We start from the raw sequence: 18,765 nt of genomic DNA, 5'->3' as shown, positions 1-18,765 counted from the left end.
ACTTCTTTAGTTATTACATGCCTTGTTAATTTGCAGACATTTATTTCTGACCAAAGTGAGCCTCAAATCTGGACAAATAAAGATTATACAGTAGTGGAGCTGTTATGACAACAGTTTTTAGCCCGACTATTCAAAGAATAGTGGAGCTATCCTACTCACCCCGGCGTGAGCGTCACACAAATGTTAAGTTTGCGTACCACCCCAAATATTTTCAAAGTCCATTGAGATATTGCTTATATATTTTGCATACTTGTTTACCATCATGACCCCAGTCTGTAAAAAGGAGGAAGCAACTCTATCAAGCATTTTGACTGAATTATGGCCCCTTTTTGACTTAGAATATGCATATTGTAATGTTAAAGTTTTACTCATAGCTTATATTATACTACCAAGCACTGAGAATAGTCGAGCACGCTGTCCACTGACAGCTGTTGTTGAGTTTATTTAATGATTATTGAAGGAAAATTTTGTCATGTTTACATGTTAGTTGAAAAGTAACTTGTTTTTGGAGTTCATGTTTAAATATTGTTTGTAAAGATCAAACTGCTTCATTTCAGTTTACCAAAAGTTGTGAAGCGAAGAATCAAGGCCTTGAAAAAATTACAGTTTGAAGCAACAAAGATTGAAGCAGAATTTTATCGTGAAGTACACCGTCTAGAATGTGAATATGCTGCCAAGTATTCTCCGCTCTTTGATAAGGTAAAGTTACTGTATGCTAGATATTTGTTACTCTGTAATGTGCCACTGTTCAGACGCTTGTACAAACTATTTTTAAGTGTATAATAGGGCCAAATGACTTATATTGTGCGGGTCAAAACCCTACAAACAGTCTATTTAATGGAACTGAGTGGTATTCTGTCTGAAAAGTTAAAAACTATACAGGTAGGTGACAAGTAACGTCAGAAGAATACCATATGTAATCAAAAGCAAGTGTTAATATTAAAAGAATTTTAAGGTCGCTGACATTGAATCACATGCCCCTTACCGATGTGAGTTCGAGCCTCACTCAGGACGCTGAATTTTTCATGTGAGGAATCCATCAAGCTGGGTGGTTCTACCCAGGTGCCTGCCCAAGATGAAATAATGCATTGTGCGGCACCTGGTTTCTCCATCCACCATCAAGGCTGGAAAGTGGCCATATGACCTGTAATTGTTTCTATGCGACATTAAACAAAAATAAAACAAAATCAAAAGAATTTACAGAAAAAAAGTTGTTAGATGAGACGGTCAGCAGGACTCAGTTGTTCGAAGATTTAACAGATGATTAAGCAATGATAAAACAATTGTTTGACATGGTTCGCACAGGTCTTGGAAAGTACTTGAATTTGATGCCTTGTACTTGAAAAGTACTTGGATATGAAACTGCCAAAAACTACTTGAAAAGTACTTGAATTTTGAAAAGCAAATTTTGATGAATTGTCCTTGAATAAATGTTGTGCGAATAGAAAATCAGAAAAACATAACAGATCAGTGTAACGGTGTTAAGGGATATAAACTAGCCATTTCTATTGAGGGGCCCAGACTGCCAGAAATAAATGTTTAACATTAGGTATATGGGCATTTTCTCCAACAATTTAGGGGCCCAGTCCAAAATCAGGAGCCATGGGCTACTGGGTCCCTGCTAGTTTATATCCCAAGTGTTTATTTTGTAGAAAATTGACAGAATTCTTCATGAGTAAAAGAAATAAATGTGACAAATGAGATTTTGTAGTCCTTGAAAATGGGGAAAAATCCTTGAAGAGTACTTGAATTTTGTTTTGAAAGTTCTGTATGAACCATGTTTAATGTTTAGGGTTATATTTCATCATTTTAGGAAACTTAAGATAAACAAATGTATGTGTTAAGGATTATGAGCACTAAAAATATGTTTGTTTTACAGAGATCAACTGTAGTAACAGGAGAATATGAACCCAATGATGAGGAAGCAGACTGGCCCAGTGATGATGAAAAGGAAGAGGACTTAGCGGTAACGTTAAAAGTTATTGTGGCATTAAACTACATGAAATCTTATTGGGACAAAAAACTTTAAACCTGTAGTTACGTAAGTACAAGAATGGTTATGCCTTTTGAGGGAGAAAGCTTAAAATCACTTTCAGTTTGCCCCTCACCACTGTGGGTTTTGAAACGTTGCTCATGTCGTAGAATTCTTCCATATGAGGAAGTTGTTCATCTGTAATGAAAAGTCGGTGGTTTTACACAGGTTTCTAACTGTTCCTGAAATAATGCTCTAAGGGGCCATCAAAAGTTGGGTAACTGCCATATTACCTCTGTGTCTGTGTGAGAAATAAATAAATGAATTAAAAAAAAAATACATTGGAAAAAATAAATCCCATACAGAAGATCAATAGAACTTTTAAAGAATTAGAAACTGTAGAGCCTTAATGGGAGCAGATGTGCAGTGTTACAGAAAAAAAAGGGACACCAACGTAGACTTAAAGGAATGAATCTGGATAAGAAGGAGTCTTGAGTGAAATGCCACTAGTAGGTGCAGGTCAAAGTACACTATGACTTAGTGCAGGTCAAAGTACACTATGACTTCAGTGATTTATAGAAAGTTACGTAGATTGTAGTGCTTATAGAAAGTTGTAGACAAAGTTAAATGGTTTCACAGCACAGAATCCATTGTAATTTTCAAGTGCATTGATCAGTTCTGAGATTAGCCTGCAAACAGGAAGCCTGATAAATATTTCATAGGTAAATGTGCCTTTGTAATGAGTGTTTTGTTTTTGTTTTGTAGAAAGGCACAGATGAGCTTGCATCTGGAGACACAAAGGTACACAATCCTACTTAAATTTCGTTTGCTGTGAAACCATTTAATTCTGTTTTTATAAATTAAATATAATACTGAATAAAACTACCATGTCATTATAAAAGAGAATTCAAGTGCTTTTGTTTAGATTAATAATTGAAATGGTTTCACAGTTTTCAGTCTAATGGTATTGATGTCATCTGAGTATACATTGGGGATTTTAATGCACAGCTTTGAAGTGCTGAATCTATTGAATTCATATGAATTAAAATGAAATAGCTGTGACTACACAGTACCTTAAAAAATATTTCATTCTTCATTGTCCGTTGCATTTTGAAACATATTTTAGAAACAGTTATGTGAACTAAACATAAATAATGATTTGCTGGTAAGTCAGAATTAACTTTTCAATACTAAATGATGAGAGAGGTAATGTTTCATTGTTTATAGGAGGAGGTAAAGAACAAAGCAAATATTGAAGACAAACAAGAGGAAAATGCAGAGAAAGAAGGTATTGTTGAACGAAAACTTGAGGATGTTATCTTCAAAACTTTGGCGAGGTTGATTAGAGTTGTTTCTAGCTCGGCTATTTGAAGAATAGGGGAGCTATCCTACTCGCCCCGGCGTGAGCGTTAGCGTGAGCGTTATACAAATGTTAAAGTTTGCGTACCACCCCAAATATTTTCAAAGTCCATTGAGATATTGCTTTCATATTTTGCATACTTGTTTACCATCATGACCCCAGTCTGTAAAAAGGAGGAGGCAACTCTGTCAAGCATTTTGACTGAATTATGGCCCCTTTTCGACTTAGAATATGCTTATTGTAATGTTAAAGTTTTACTCATAGCTTATATTATACTATCAAGCACTGAGAATAGTCGAGCGCGCTGTCAACTGACAGCTCTTGTTGAGTTACTATTTTATATGTATTGTGCTAAGCTTACTGATAATAGTGGTCAGGTCACAAGCAAATAGGAAATGAAATAATGCTATAACAAATGATGCAAAGGGCTTGCACAAACCTTGCAAAGTCCTTGAAAATGTCTTAAAATTTTCCAAAATCATAAGAAAAAACATGAAAAAGTGTTTTAATTGACTGTTTAATCAAATATTTTCATAAAGAACTAATTTGTATTTCTGTCTATAGGGAAAGATGAGGAGACGAAAGGCATTCCAGGTTTCTGGTTGACAATATTTAAAAATGTAGATATGTTAGCAGAGATGATCCAGCCTCATGATGAACCTATACTCAATCACTTGCAGGAAATCAAAGTAGAATTTAAAGAAAAAGACCCCATGGTAAGTGGTAAAAGAGGCCAAGTTTCCTGCAAATTTGTAGTGTGGCATGTTTGATCATCAGGTTTGCTTCTGTTTTCATGTCGGATTTATCTTGGGTTTTTGGTCATACATTCGGTTACTTTTTTTGTGAAGAAGTTCATACAAAATTGCAGAACTGGTTGAAGGTGACTAAAACTATGAAGCGTTAAGAAAGTACTTAAATTTTGAAAACAAACAACAGGTGTCAACTGTCAAGATTAAAACTAATGGCAAATACAGATTTTTGAGATTTGTCGGCTTACTGCAATTCCAACTTCCATTCTACATAGTATTTAAATAATGTCACCTTTTTGCATTTCAAAAAAATCTTTTAAACTTTGTTTCAGGGTTTCACGTTAGAATTTTTCTTTGAACCAAATGATTATTTTGAGAATAAAAAGTTAACCAAGGAATATGTAATGAGGTCTGAACCAGAAGAAGGGGACCCGTTCTCATTTGAAGGTCCAGAAATAATCAAATGTCATGGGTATGTATACTTGCATTTTGAACATAAATTTATTTTGTAATGAACAAAAGATCTGAATTCACATGTAATTTCAAGATGTAAATTCGGTCCATCCATTCTGTACAAGGATGATGTCTTGGAAATTAAGAATGTGTTAATCTTAAATTCTGAAACCACAATATTTGGCTTTAGTTTAGTTCGTGCTGAAATTATGTGATGGAAGCTTTTTCATGTGTATTTGAATCATGCTTCAGTTTGCTTCCTGGAAACAGGAAAAACAAGTACTGGTGTCAAATGGGAAGGCCTGGTCGTGACCTCAGTGGGGATTGAACCATCTACCCCTAGGATGGAGTGGCTGACACAACCACTTAAATAATACAGCTAACTGTGATGTTGCATTGATCTAAGGATTAAGAGATTGTGCCACGATATTTGATCTATACCAACATAAAGATAGATTAGAATCAAATTAATATATAGCAGAATACTTTATTAATGAATTTTTAGCTCACCTGAGCATGAAGTGCTCAAAGGTGAGCTTTTGTGATCGCCCTGTGTCCGTCGTCGTCGTCAACAATTTGACTGTTAACACTCTAGAGGTCGCAATTTTGGCCTAATCTTAATGAAACTTGGTCAGAATGTTACCCTCAATAAAATCTTGGTTGAGTTTGATATTTGGTCATCTGGGGTCAAAAACTAGGTCACCAGGTCAAATCAAAGGAAAAGCATGTTAACACTGTAGAGGCCATATTTGTACCCCCCGACAACAAAGTTGTAAGGGGGGGCGTATACTGGTTTCAGGTTGTCTGTCTGTCTGGCCGTCTGTCCGTAGATGCAATCTTGTGCGCACCATCTCTCCTTATCCCCTTGACACAATTTAATGAAACTTCACACAAGTGATCAGTACCAACAGTAGTTGTGCATGGGACATGTTAGGTTCTTTTAGAAAAAAAATTTGCAGAGTTATGGGACTTTGTTTTTTTGTTACTATACTATATACATAGACACACTCTTGTGCGCACCATCTCTCCTCATCCCCTTGACACAATTTAATGAAACTTCACACAAGTGATCAGTAACAACAGTAGTTGTGCATGGGGCATTTTAGGTTTTTTCAGAAAAAAAATTTGCAGAGTTATGGGACTTTGTTTTTTTGTTACTATACTATATACATAGACACAATCTTGTGCGCACCATCTCTCCTTATCCCCTTGACACAATTTAATGAAACTTCACACAAGTGATCAGTAACAACAGTAGTTGTGCATGGGGCATGTTAGGTTCTTTCAGCAACAAAAATTGCAGAGTTATGGGACTTTATTTCTTGTTAACATACTATGTACATACAGTCTGCATATGCAATCTTGTGCGTGCCTAATCTACCAAACCCTTACACACAATTTAATGAAACTTCACCCAAGTGATCTGTACCAACCCTAGTTGTGCATGGTGCATGTTACATTCTTTTAGATAAATATTCTGCATAGTTATGGGACTTTGTTTTTTGTTACTATACTGTATACATACAGTCTATATACATACAATCCACATAATTATGCAATCTTGTGTGCGTCAAATTGCAATGTACTGTGTCAGTGTATAGGGGGGGGGGGGGGGGGTACATTCATCACCTTTAGTGATAGCTCTAGTTATGACTGTATCTTCATGAAACTTGTCATAATGTTAATCTTGATGATCTCAAGGTCCAGTTTGAATCTGAGTCATGTAGGATCAGAAACTAGGTCACCAGGTCAAATCAAAGGAAAAGCTAGTTTACACTTTAGAGGGCACATTTATGACCATATCTCTAATGAAACTTGGTCAGAATGTTAATCTTGATGATCTTTAGGTCAGTAGGTCAGGTGAGCGATACAGGGCCTTCATGGCCCTCTTGTTAAATATTCTGAATTGTTACGTCGCAAAAAAATAATTCACAGATCTTGTCTCGGAAATCATTTTGCAAAGCAAGTATTTAACATCTTCCTCATGTTCAAATTTATTAACATAGTGAAGGTCTGTTTATTTAACGAGTGAACTGACTATTGCCAGGTGTAAGATAGATTGGAAGAAAGGAAAGAATGTCACAGTAAAAACAGTGAAGAAGAAGCAAAAACATAAAGCCAGTGGTACAACAAGAACTATACAAAAAACTGTGCAAAGTGATTCATTCTTCAATTTCTTTAGTCCGCCATCACGTAAGTTTAGAGTTTTTTCAGGCTGATTTTGGGCCGAAGTACAGCCCCAGTCAAAATGGCAAATAGCAGTTTTTTTTCTGATTTTAAAGCTTAAGTCCCAGAAATAAAGAAAATAATTCATCTGAGACTATATACATGTGTGCAAACTTAAACTGTTGAAATACAGGCAATTCGCTTACAGATTTATGAGAATTTCTTGAATGTAAAATGTTAATGAAAAAAAAAAATGTAAAAAAACTACTTGTTAACAGTTCCCAGTTTTGATGTTTTACACCAAACATTTTCCAGCAGCAGAGGCTCCAGTCACATTCCAAAACTATTGGGGGAAAAAAACTGGTTTAATAGGCAGTTTTAGTGTTTTTTGATAAAGAATATTGTGAAATAATTAATATTCGTGGGGGATTAATTTTCGTGGTTGAGTCAATCCTCGGAATTTTAATCTCAACGAACAAGTAAAATTTCCATTCATTTTATATGCAAAACCTGAAATCCACAAATTCATTACCCCGTGAAATTGCCATTTTGACCAAAACCACAAAATTTCATGCCCATGAAATTAAGTGATTTTACAGTAGATACTGGTTAGTAAGTTTGGTCAGAAGGCTGATTGTTTTGTTATTTTAAGATTTTAATTCACTTTATAGTTTTGGCCAGAGTTTGTTACTTTATAGTGGAGGCCAGAGTTTGAACAACAGTGATGAGAATATTATTTGGAGAAAAGTTAAAAAGACTTGTGATGAGAGCATGTATAAGAGATTTTATTTGTAAATGTTTATATTTTCAGCTCCAGAAGATGAAGAAATGGTTAGTATCGACTTGTTATATCTAAAGTCTATCAACTTTCTGTTTAGCTTGGGGAAACCAAGAAGGTTGAAAATGAAATGTTCTACATATTAAATCTTTATAAACAGTTTGAGGTAATGGGTTAAGTTTTGACATAGCACTGAATTCAGATTGATTGACTTCAAGCTGGTTATACCAGTTTTAGAAAAATAGGTAAAATGGAAAAGCAACTACTTGGATTCAAGTTATTTAGAAATATGATTTGTTATTTAAATGTTGCTGAGTTCCTTAAGAGAAAATTGTATATTCTAGCAAGATGCTGCACATGCAGCTTGTGGGCATGTAGCATACTGGGCAATACCTACAAACTGATTTCATTGTACACACAGTTGAATAGAAGGTACTTTCAGACTGATAATGAATATATTTCTTGGTAGGATGAAGACACAGAGGCACTACTAGCAGCTGATTTTGAAATAGGTCACTTCATTAGAGAACGGATAGTTCCTAGAGCGGTGCTGTATTTTACAGGGGAGGCCCTTGAAAATGATGATGATGTAAGTATGATAAACATCCTGTCCTGTTCAAATAAATTAAATCTCATGTGTCGATGGAGACTACCTGTATTTCAATGTACATTTTGATTCCTCATTTAACAGCCTGTCCGTGGCATGCCGGAAACAATGCCTATAGCGGCACTTTGGGTCTTCCTGTACCATCAAAAGCTGGGAATGTCGCCATATGACCTAAATTGTGTCAGTGTGATCCTTAAAACTCACAGAAAAAATCTCAATAAATGAAACTATTTATAAACCACAAAATAAATCAGGATAGTAGCATTGAAAGAAACATAAGTAAATGAAACCTTTAGTAGGGTCAGTTTATCTTTGCTGTACTTTAATTAGTGTTAAGGCCACATTTAAAAAAGTCTTTGTTTGCTGTCTCCCGACCCTACTTTTTAAAGTTGGGTAGGTAGGTAGACAATTCTTCTTTTTTTTTGGTGGGGGGATTATACTCTTACCAGTGATATATGATCGTTTGTTACAGAATATTTCTTCTGTAAAAATAAGACAAATCTGTGTATGTTGTATGAAAGGATGAAATTAAATAATACAATTTAAACTTTCTTACTTATTATTTTGCTAACTTGAAATATATGCGGCAATTGTCATATAGCAACTTAAAAAAAAATTGATCAGCATTGTCCAATAAAAACTTTTGGGGCGCAGCATTTTAAGTGGGTAGGTAGGGAGACAGCAAATAAACACATTTTTAGCTCACCTGTCACAAAGTGACAAGGTGAGCTTTTGTGATCGCGCAGCGTCCGTCGTCCATCCGTGCGTGCGTAAACTTTTGCTTGTGACCACTCTAGAGGTCACATTTTTCATGGGATCTTTATGAAAATTGGTCTGAATGTTCCCATTGATGATATCTAGGTCAAGTTCGAAACTGGGTCAGGTGCGGTCAAAAACTAGGTCAGTAGGTCTAAAAATAGAAAAACCTTGTGACCTCTCTAGAGGCCATATATTTCACAAGATCTTCATGAAAATTGGTCAGAATGTTCACCTTGATGATATTTAGGTCAAGTTCAAAACTGGGTCACGTGGCGTCAAAAAGTAGGTCAGTAGGTCAAATAATAGAAAAAGCTTGTGACCTCTCTAAAGGCCATATTTTTCATGGGATCTTTATGAAAGTTGGTCTGAATGTTCATCTTGATGATATCTAGGTCAAGTTCGAAACTGGGTCACGTGCGGTCAAAAACTAGGTCAGTAGGTCTAAAAATAGAAAAACCTTGTGACCTCTCTAGAGGCCATACTTATGAATGGATCTTCATAAAAATTGGTCAGAATGTTCACCTTGATGATATCTAGGTCAAGTTCGAAACTGGGTCACGTGGGGTCAAAAACTAGGTCAGTAGGTCTAAAAATAGAAAAACCTTGTGACCTCTCTAGAGGCCATGTATTTCATGATATCTTCATGAAAATTGGTCAGAATGTTCACCTTGATGATGTCTAGGTCAAGTTCGAAACTGGGTCACGTGCCTTGAAAAACTAGGTCAGTAGGTTAAATAATAGAAAAACCTTGTGACCTCTCTAGAGGCCATATTTTTCATGGGATCTGTATGAAAGTTGGTCTGAATGTTCATCTTGATGATATCTAGGTCAAGTTTGAAAGTGGGTCACGTGCCTTCAAAAACTAGGTCAGTAGGTCAAATAATAGAAAAACCTTGTGACCTCTCTAGAGGCCATATTTTTCATGGGATCTGTATGAAAGTTGGTCTGAATGTTCATCTTGATGATATCTAGGTCAAGTTCAAAACAGGGTCATGTGCGGTCAAAAACTAGGTCAGTAGGTCTAAAAATAGAAAAACCTTGTGACCTCACTAGAGGCCATACTTGTGAATGGATCTCCATAAAATTTGGTCAGAATGTTCATCTTGATGATATCTAGGTCAAGTTCAAAAGTGGGTCACGTGCCTTCAAAAGTAGGTCAGTAGGTCAAATAATGAAAAAATGTTGTGACCTCTCTAGAGGCCATATTTTTCATGGGATCTGTATGAAAGTTGGTCTGAATGTTTATCTTGATGATATATAGGTCAAGTTTGAAACTGGGTCAACTGCGATCAAAAACTAGGTCAGTAGGTCTTAAAATAGAAAAACCTTGTGATCTCTCTAGAGGCCATACCCTTGAATGGATCTTCATGAAAATTGGTCAGAATGTTCACCTTGATGATATCTAGATCAAGTTTGAAACTGGGTCACGTGCCTTAAAAAACTAGGTCAATAGGTCAAATAATAGAAAAACCTTGTGACCTCTCTAGAGACCATATTTTTCAATAGATCTTCACGAAAATTGGTCAGAATTTTTATCTTGATAATGTCTAGGTCAAGTTCAAAACTGGGTCACATGAGCTCAAAAACTAGGTCACTATGTCAAATAATAGAAAAAACGACGTCATACTCAAAACTGGGTCATGTGGGAACAGGTGAGCGATTCAGGACCATCATGGTCCTCTTGTTAATTTTGGCCTTATATAGATGATTTTATTAGGAGTTTCTTGAGGTTGGCATCTCCAAAGCTCGTATCTGTTGTGATTGTTGGTTCAACCTTTCCAAAGATGGAATTCTTTCACATTTGAAAGTCGTCCTGAAAGCTTGTGAAATGTTTTTGGTTTTTACCTTCGTGCCCACTTGTGTTTGAAATAATTGCTGGGGGGACACAGTTGGTATTCCACCACCATTAAGGAAATAAGCCCATAATGACTATCAGTAGTTTCTGTTCGATTACATATTCTCATATGCCATTTCGGCATGCTGTGGTAGTTAATGTTGCTCATATGAGCACTGTGCTGTCCGTGCTAATATGGAATGTGGAAATATTTACATGGAATACTGAAACCAACAGAAGTTGTTGATTCTTGGTTTGAGTCGACTACCTTAAACCTGACATATTGTCCTATGACTTCAGCTTTATGTGTTTAACTTGACAAAAGCAAAAAATTCCTTGATTTTCTGTTACTAGGATGATTTTGGAGAAGAAGAGGAGGGTGCAGAGGAAGGAGAATATGATGAAGATGCTGATCCTGATTATAATCCTGGTGTAAGTATAAGTATGGTTTATAATATTTGCGCCATACATTGTTGTTGTACATCTTGCGGGCAAAATTATTCAGATTATTGACTGGACCCTTTTTTTTTTTTTTCAAAAAAGAAGTCTAGGAAACTAGAGTGTGTTGATGTCTTGGGCTTATGTCAAGTCATGGTAAAGAGAAAAAAGTCCATTTTTATCCCATAAATTATTTGTTGCATACTACACATGTTTCCTGAAGTTGTAAATATTTGATGGTTTATCTGAATACAATAACCATCCTGTTTCAGTGAGGAAAATGAACTCAAAATAGTCAAGAATTACTACTATTTGTTTCTTTATCAAATGAATTGTTCCAGAGGGGAAAATATATCACGAGGGAATTTCAGGAGCGTTGTGCAGTGCTTGCCCTTGGCCGTATGTCTACACCATCTAGTGCCCCATGTGATACTCGCTTAATGCTAAGACCCAGCTCAGGGTCAGCTGTCCGGCGCAACATACCAACCCAGACTGATTTGACAAGTCGCCCACAAACTGCTCCTTTGAGGTCTCCGCACATGTTAGAATCAGCCAGCAGTAGACCAGCTGTCAACACTGAAGCATTTACTTCTGAGACGGGAAATACTTCCGGTAAAACCGAGTCAAGAAATAAACCTGAAAAGACCCTTGTTAGAGAAGGTACTGAGATCATTTTACCAAATGCTCTAACAGCTGAAGAAGTGGTTGAAGCTAAACCTGATATACCAAACAAAATAACACGAGAGAAAACATTTGTTGCCAAGTCTTCGAATCAGCTGTTGAAACCTCCGGGTAAAATGCCTAGAGAGAAGAGTTTCATACAAAGCCCAAGGAGGAAAGGACCGCCAAAACCTAGCAGGCAATTTGTAAATAAGCTTGGTAAAGAAACTATAGATTCTGTAGAGGAGTGTAGTGACTCCGATGAAGATACTGAAACTGTTCAGAGTTCGAAGAAAAGGTCAGAAACTATTACAGTAAAGGATAAAATGACTGTTGGAAGAGTTGAAGAAGCTGGTAAAGTTAAGGTGCTTAAAAAGCAAGAAAGTAAACCAGCCAATGATGCTACCGCTGAAAACAAAACCAATGTAGTTGGTAACAAGCTTAGGCAGGAACAGAGATATGGCAGTGTTAAATCTGCAGGAAGTTACAATAGAAAGGATATGAGTGATAAGCCGAGTACAAAAGATGCAGCATTTTCTATACTGCAGAAACTGACTGGAAAGCGAACACAAGATGGACACAGACCAGGTCAGGTGCCTTGCGTTAACAAACCAAGACGTAAGTATAAATTTGCGACCTCATCTTCTGAGACTGATACAATAGACAATCAGAATTCAAAAGACAGACCAGATGGTGTACAGTCAATGCTTGCAAGCAGAGCACAGCAATTAGGTGGAAAGGTTACTGGAAAGGAGCAGATCAGAGAACAGAATCAAAAACAGGCACAAACTGTGCTAGGTAGAGAGCAAAGAAAACTAGCCTCTGCTCCAGCAAGAAACAAAAAACTCAACACTGCCACATCTGGAAAATTTCCTGTTTATGAAACAAAGGATACTGTTCGTAAACCAAAATATGAGGCTGTTAGAGAAACTCAGAGTGCAAATCCGCGAATTAAACCGGAAAAGAGTCACTCTTTCCAGCAAAGGGGACCTCAGTTTCAGAAAGATCAGTCATTAAAGAATTCAGAAGCCATGACAGTAAATGTTCCAACTGAAGGAAACCAAACATTTCCTAATCCAAAGACGCAGATGAAACAAGAAGAAAATTCCATGTTAAGCAATTCTGCCAAGCATCAAAGAACAGCGTCAACCTCAAAGCATAAAACCAAAGGGAGAAATGTTATAGAAAAACCTGTTCCAAGTTCTGATGATCCAACAGTAGTACGAAAAAGAGGTGTTAAAATACAGAATGCAATGATTTCTACTAGTACTGAAGTGTCTGAGGCTAACGTGGACATTGCAAGTGAACCAGAGGGAGGCAGGGTCAGTGTTGCCAGAAGCAACACCCCAGCCAATCTTCATCCAAAATTAGAGGACAGTCCATATTTAAAAGAAAACCCATTGCTACAGTCTGGTAAATACAGACGACGGCCAGGGGCAGGCAGCGCTCATAGCCTAGCAAGGAGTACAGACCAGGGGCCGAGCAGCGATTCTGGCGAGACTAGGAACTGAGCAGAAACATTGTAAATGTGATTTTAGTTATAACCAGAGTGTGGTGTATCTAAAATGGAATTCATTTAACATTTTACTTGTAAATACATTTTTATGATTACAATATTACACCAGTTTGAATCCATTTTGTCACTCTATATATCTACTCTGGTAACTAACATCACAGGTTGACATTGTTTCCTGTCTCAAGGGTTGAAGTGGCTCATTTGTATTGCACAGTATCTCCAGTTCCTCATTGTCTTCATTGTGTGGTTAGTTTGATGTTAGGGAATTTTACTTTGGGGGTATGGGAGAGAGGATTGTTTTCCAGAAGTTGAATGGAATGATTCAGTGCTATTGGAATGATTCAGTGTTCCTTTGTTTATATATGTCACTAAATAAAGTCTCTTTACGTAAATATCAATTTACTTTGGTTAAATTCTATCAGTGTAGGAATAACTTTTTTTACTTTATCTGATTTGGAACTATTTTAACTCATTTCTTATTTTAAAAATCTGCAGATATAACCAAGTCTTTAAAATTCACCATTTGCCTTGTACTTACATTATTCAGTGATTTTTGTTGTGTGTGTGAGTACTTAATTTCCTTGTCAGCACAAAAAAGATTATGCGATTGTTTTCTCTCCATAGGGCTCCAAATAGAATCAGTTTTGTATCACACACATCTGGAATGTTAATAGGTATAGTCACTGATAACTCGCCCTGATTGTAGCCAGCATCTTCAATTATGCTTCCATGGATGAGTTTGAAACCTTTTTTAACACCTACATTTTGTTAAATGTTGTGCTTTAAGCTTGTATAGTTACCTAAGATCTTTTTTTTGTACTAAAAGGGGAAGTTTCTATTTGAAATGGACGTGTACTGAAGTTTTTGCTTAGTTTAATTAAGCTTGTAAAGGATGTTAATGTGGTTCCTTATCTGTCATGCTTGACCTCTGCCTGTCAAGAGTACAACATGGTTATGTTATGCTTACTGTATGGGTTGTGGAAATCCCTGTAAGGGCAGTCAGTCTGCATTGATCTTGTCTGCAAAACTGACGGGCAGATTATGTAAAGAGTTCAGCTCCTGAATAAGGGTTTAGTGAAGGGAGTAGGGGGTGATACTGTACCATTGTTCATTGAGCATTCTCTTGCTACATCTGCCAGTTGTTAATTGATGAAATTGGAATAACTGCTTACTAATGCCCTTTGAATGAAATGGTGCTTCAGGAATTTTAGGTGCATGGCAACAACGCCAGAAAGTTAGTACCATCTTTTCTTCCTAGTCCTGGTACATTTTAAACAAGGAAAAAGAAAACGGTTTCAACCTAGTAAGAGGGCCGTCCTTGGCCAAGTAGTTAAAGTTTGCAATTCAGATTTGTTTGAATCCTCCTGAGGGAATTACAATACTATTGTATGAAGAGGCCGTTTAGCTGACTTTATGGAAGATTCTGTGAAACTGTCTCTACCATTCAAAGCTCTACATTCAGAATTGGAAATTTGATATATATGCCCTAAATCATGTTGGTATGGCATTTAAAAAACACCCAAAAATATAAAAGGTCTGGTATGGAAAAAATTGAACAAATTTAGGTTAATAGTGAAGAAAATAGTCAGCAATTGTATTTAACTAAAACACAAGTATGGTGAAAGTTTAGAAATGCATGCAAGCCTGTGTAACACAGTCATTCCACCATTGTTGATCATTGTGTATGCGTGCTCTGTTGCATGTTGAATTCCTGGGCTGCAGTTGCTGCTTTAAGTTCTGTTTGGAGCCCTTGTATGAGAAGAGCTACTATCCAGTTTTCCGCTGTTTCAGTACAAATAACATTTCATTATCAAATGAATTTCTGCAAATAGTTTTGTTCATTTCCCATAGTATTAATAAGTCTTTTACTGGACTATACAAAGTATAATTTCATGTAGAGTTATCCTACTCGCCCATATAGTTGTGATGCACTAACTGAATGGATTTGATTCAAACTGAAGATATTCAATTCACGGCATCATATGACACAGCGACCATAACTCCTGCAACAATATTTCATGAATTTGCCGCCTTTTCCTTGCACTTTCCAGTTTTCTTCACTAATTTGACTTTATTCTGTAAATTCAGAAACTCCCCACGAGAACTGTTTCGTTTCCTCAGGAGTGTTATTAATCACTGAAGAGATATATAGCTCATGTTTCATCAGTTATGCCCTGTTCCACTATCTAGCATTGAAATAGTCGAGCACACAGAGACGGCTCTCTTCATCTTTTAATAGTTCAACATTGTATACTTTCTGTTACCTAAGTCTAACTTCATATGATAAGAAAACGGGATGAAAAGCAGACATATGTAAGAGGCAAACATTTCAGTTTGATTTAGAGCAAGCTGTACTGCTGAAGATATTTTAAGATACAAGAATTATAGTAAGTGTGCATTGGTAAATTTTAGATTTGGTTATTTCGTTTTAAAATTGAAGAAAAAAAACCTCACAATATGTCTGCTTTCCAGTGACTTTATATTGTTACTAATGATGTATACATGTATACTTGCAGAAGGAGAAACCAGCTGAATGTAAACAACAGTGAAGTGCCCTGTATATATACGGACTAACATTTCCTTCATAAAACGTTACCATCTCTTCACTCACATCCTTTCCAGAGTTTTGGCACTTTGCCAGCCGATCAAGAAACGGATGCTTTTCACTAGAGTGTTTTGTTGCTAGGCAACTCGGAAACTATACAGTTGTTCTATTTTTCTGTGATGTTTGAATTTGCCTAGTTTATATTTTTTCAAAGCTTTTGAAAATAAATGCTACGGAGATCAGTTCATTCCTTACTGCGAAGAAGTTCAGGTCGTTAAAGAACAAGTTTGAAAGGACACCATGTTTGAATGTCCAGTTCATATATATTTATGAGAATCTGGTTTTATAGTGACAATTTGTTCATATTTTAAAGTATATATAAATGTTGATATGAAGGTATATTCTTGCTAGGGGTTGCAAATGAAATTAGATGTGTCATGGCTGTGGTTTTTTCTTTCTTTTTTTTTCATTTATTCATACTGGTTATGTGACCCGCTTAGCTCAGTGGAGAAAGTGCTGAACGCGGTGCTAGGAGTTGGATCCCTGGCCAAGTTTTATGTTCTGTCTGACAGTTTGATTAAAGACATTTTGTTTGAAATCTGTTTGTCCTGCACCTTAGATTCATGTGGAGAAGTTGGCATTTACTTGTGGAGAAAGATTAGTACTCGTACAGGAACACTGGTTAGATTAACTACCCACAGTTACAAAGACTGAAATACTGTTGAAAAACAGTGCTAAACCCAAAACTAAAGTCTGTCAATAAACTAGACAAGTACTTTAATTGTTGGTTGGTTCGAAAGATTATGTGCAATGTGTCGGACTGAAATTAATATGCAATAACTCTGTTACATAAATTATTATATGACGCATCATTGAGTAAACATTAAATCTGTGTCTTGTTTCTTTAATGAAGAAATTTTTGCATGTGTTCAAATTTTGAAAAGTACCTAAAAATTGAAAGTGTTAGCTTCTATATCATATTGTAATAATGAAAACTGTTGTTGAATTTTACGTGTTTTTTATTTAGTTCGTTAATAGCCTACATACTGTGACTTGGTATTTTGGTTCTAAGCTATTACCATGTTTATACACTCCCACTTCGGGCTTGCATTGTCTTATTTATGGTCTGTTTTCTCTTTTGATGTGAAACACAGTCACGCAAATAGTTTGGAGTTTATCATACCAGACTGCATTTGCATTCTTTTGTTTGTGCAAGTGTTGAGAATTTGACAGAATAGCACTATGAAATTAACTTGGTTGATACATGTGAAATGATACTCTCGAGTTCACCAGATACTTAAAATTGTCAATGTTGGATCGTTAGAAAAGTGATAAATTATTCATATAAGTGATAATTTATTCATAATTATAAAAGGCAAGTTTGTGTGATGTATTAGAAATTTTAGTGGCATTTAGGATTTTAGATTTAACTTGTTGGAATAACAAGTGTTTCGATGAGATAATTGTAGAATTTTTTAAAACCTAGTGTGGTTTTGAAGATTCTACTAGAATAAATGTGCATGTATTTTTCATATGACTTTGAGCCTTTTTCCCCAACAGGAATATAAAGTTTGTTGATCTTGTTCTCTAGTCCCTCATATGTGTGCAAAATTAGAAACATACAAGAATTTTGCATTGTTGGTTCCTGTTTCTATAAAAGAAATGTTGTTGCATATAGACAATGTTGAACAAAATTGCTGTACTTAAGCAAAAACTGAATTGTTTAAGTTGGCAGTACTTTTTCGAATGCATACATTTGGTCTTGGCAACTTAAAGAGAAATCCCTGCAAAGTTGCTGATTATTTCTTGAAAGGTTTACTGAGAGTAATTATTTCGGAAAAATAAAATTAATGAATGTTAGCAAGTTTCAATAGGGAAAATGAGTAGAATGCAGTAAGGATGTTGGCCAAATTTTAGATTACAGCATGCATGCATTTAAAGCTTATCTATGGTCTTCCTTATGGAGGAGTGTTTCACACTTAGCGCTCACTTTGCCAGTAGAGCTACGAGTTCCCTTAATAACCCGAGCCTTAGCTTGTAGTGACTCGAAAACACTAAAATGAAAACCAAAAAAAAATGTAGAGGGGAGGTTTCTTTTTAATTTTGCAATAAAGGAATACTGATGGATTTTTTTTATCAGCATGTATGTGTTTTCTGTTGTGAATGAGATTTTAAACTGGCATTGTTGTGACATGCATTCACTGCGTTTGTACGAGAATTCATTAAAGAACAATAGTCGTAACCGTAAAATCAGAATTTCTAAAATATGCAAAATTCCTGTATGCTCATTCTCGGACTGTTAAGATTTTTAATGTTTTTCTTTTTTTTAAATGGTTTTAAACTACTAAAAATTGTAATTATTTCCTAGCTGTGTTACTAAGCAACTTGCTTATTGAACAAATGTCAAGGTTTTACAGTTTGAGTACAGTTGACAAAAAGTTGTGTACATGAATGCAGTGTGTCTTTGTTTGGTAACATAAAACATGCAGTGTAATTATAAATATATTGCTCTGTTGCCAGTATTTTAATGTTTATGTAAATTTTTCAAAAATACAAGATCAAATATGTTCCCACTTCAGGTTGACTACATACGGCTTTTTAGCCCACCATCATCAGATGGTGGGCTATTCAAATCACTCTGCGTCCGTGGTCCGGCGTCCTTCCGTCCGTCCGTCCTTCCGTTAACAATTTCTCGTTATCGCATCTCCTCAGAAACTACTAGGGGGATTTTGACCAAACTTTGTCAGAATGATGTATTGGTACCCTAGTTGTGTCCTCCTGAAAATCAGACTGGTTCAACAATTTTTTAGTAAGTTATGGCCCTTTGTTTATTTCTATGATTTACATAGATTTATATTGGGAAAAACTTTGAAAATCTTCTTGCCCAAAACCACAGAGCCTAGGGCTTTGATATTTGGTATGAAGCAT

General features: G+C 35.9%; 1 protein-coding gene across 3 annotated transcripts in view; it reads left to right on the top strand.

Annotated features, from left to right (window-relative positions):
• The window catches only part of LOC123536875 (nucleosome assembly protein 1-like 1), a 29,530-nt gene extending 13,251 nt beyond the window's left edge, over positions 1-16,279 (top strand). The window contains exons 5-16 of one of the 3 annotated variants that reach the window (XM_045320366.2): positions 558-699; positions 1,880-1,966; positions 2,738-2,773; positions 3,200-3,260; positions 3,897-4,048; positions 4,414-4,553; positions 6,582-6,727; positions 7,512-7,531; positions 7,948-8,067; positions 11,033-11,110; positions 13,917-13,966; positions 15,809-16,279. In XM_045320366.2, coding sequence (XP_045176301.2) covers positions 558-699; positions 1,880-1,966; positions 2,738-2,773; positions 3,200-3,260; positions 3,897-4,048; positions 4,414-4,553; positions 6,582-6,727; positions 7,512-7,531; positions 7,948-8,067; positions 11,033-11,110; positions 13,917-13,928 — 994 coding nt within the window. In that variant the 3' untranslated portion in view covers positions 13,929-13,966; positions 15,809-16,279. The remainder of the gene's footprint in view (positions 1-557; positions 700-1,879; positions 1,967-2,737; positions 2,774-3,199; positions 3,261-3,896; positions 4,049-4,413; positions 4,554-6,581; positions 6,728-7,511; positions 7,532-7,947; positions 8,068-11,032; positions 11,111-13,916; positions 13,967-15,808) is intronic. The other 2 variants (XM_045320365.2, XM_045320368.2) reach the window with 2 other exon arrangements.
• Positions 16,280-18,765: the final 2,486 nt, after the last annotated feature.

Source organism: Mercenaria mercenaria, chromosome 17, assembly GCF_021730395.1.
Source record: "Mercenaria mercenaria strain notata chromosome 17, MADL_Memer_1, whole genome shotgun sequence".
In the NCBI taxonomy this organism is placed as follows: domain Eukaryota; kingdom Metazoa; phylum Mollusca; class Bivalvia; order Venerida; family Veneridae; genus Mercenaria; species Mercenaria mercenaria.
The sequence above is the reverse complement of the archived record's forward strand: the minus strand, read 5'-3'. Positions and strand labels throughout refer to the sequence as shown.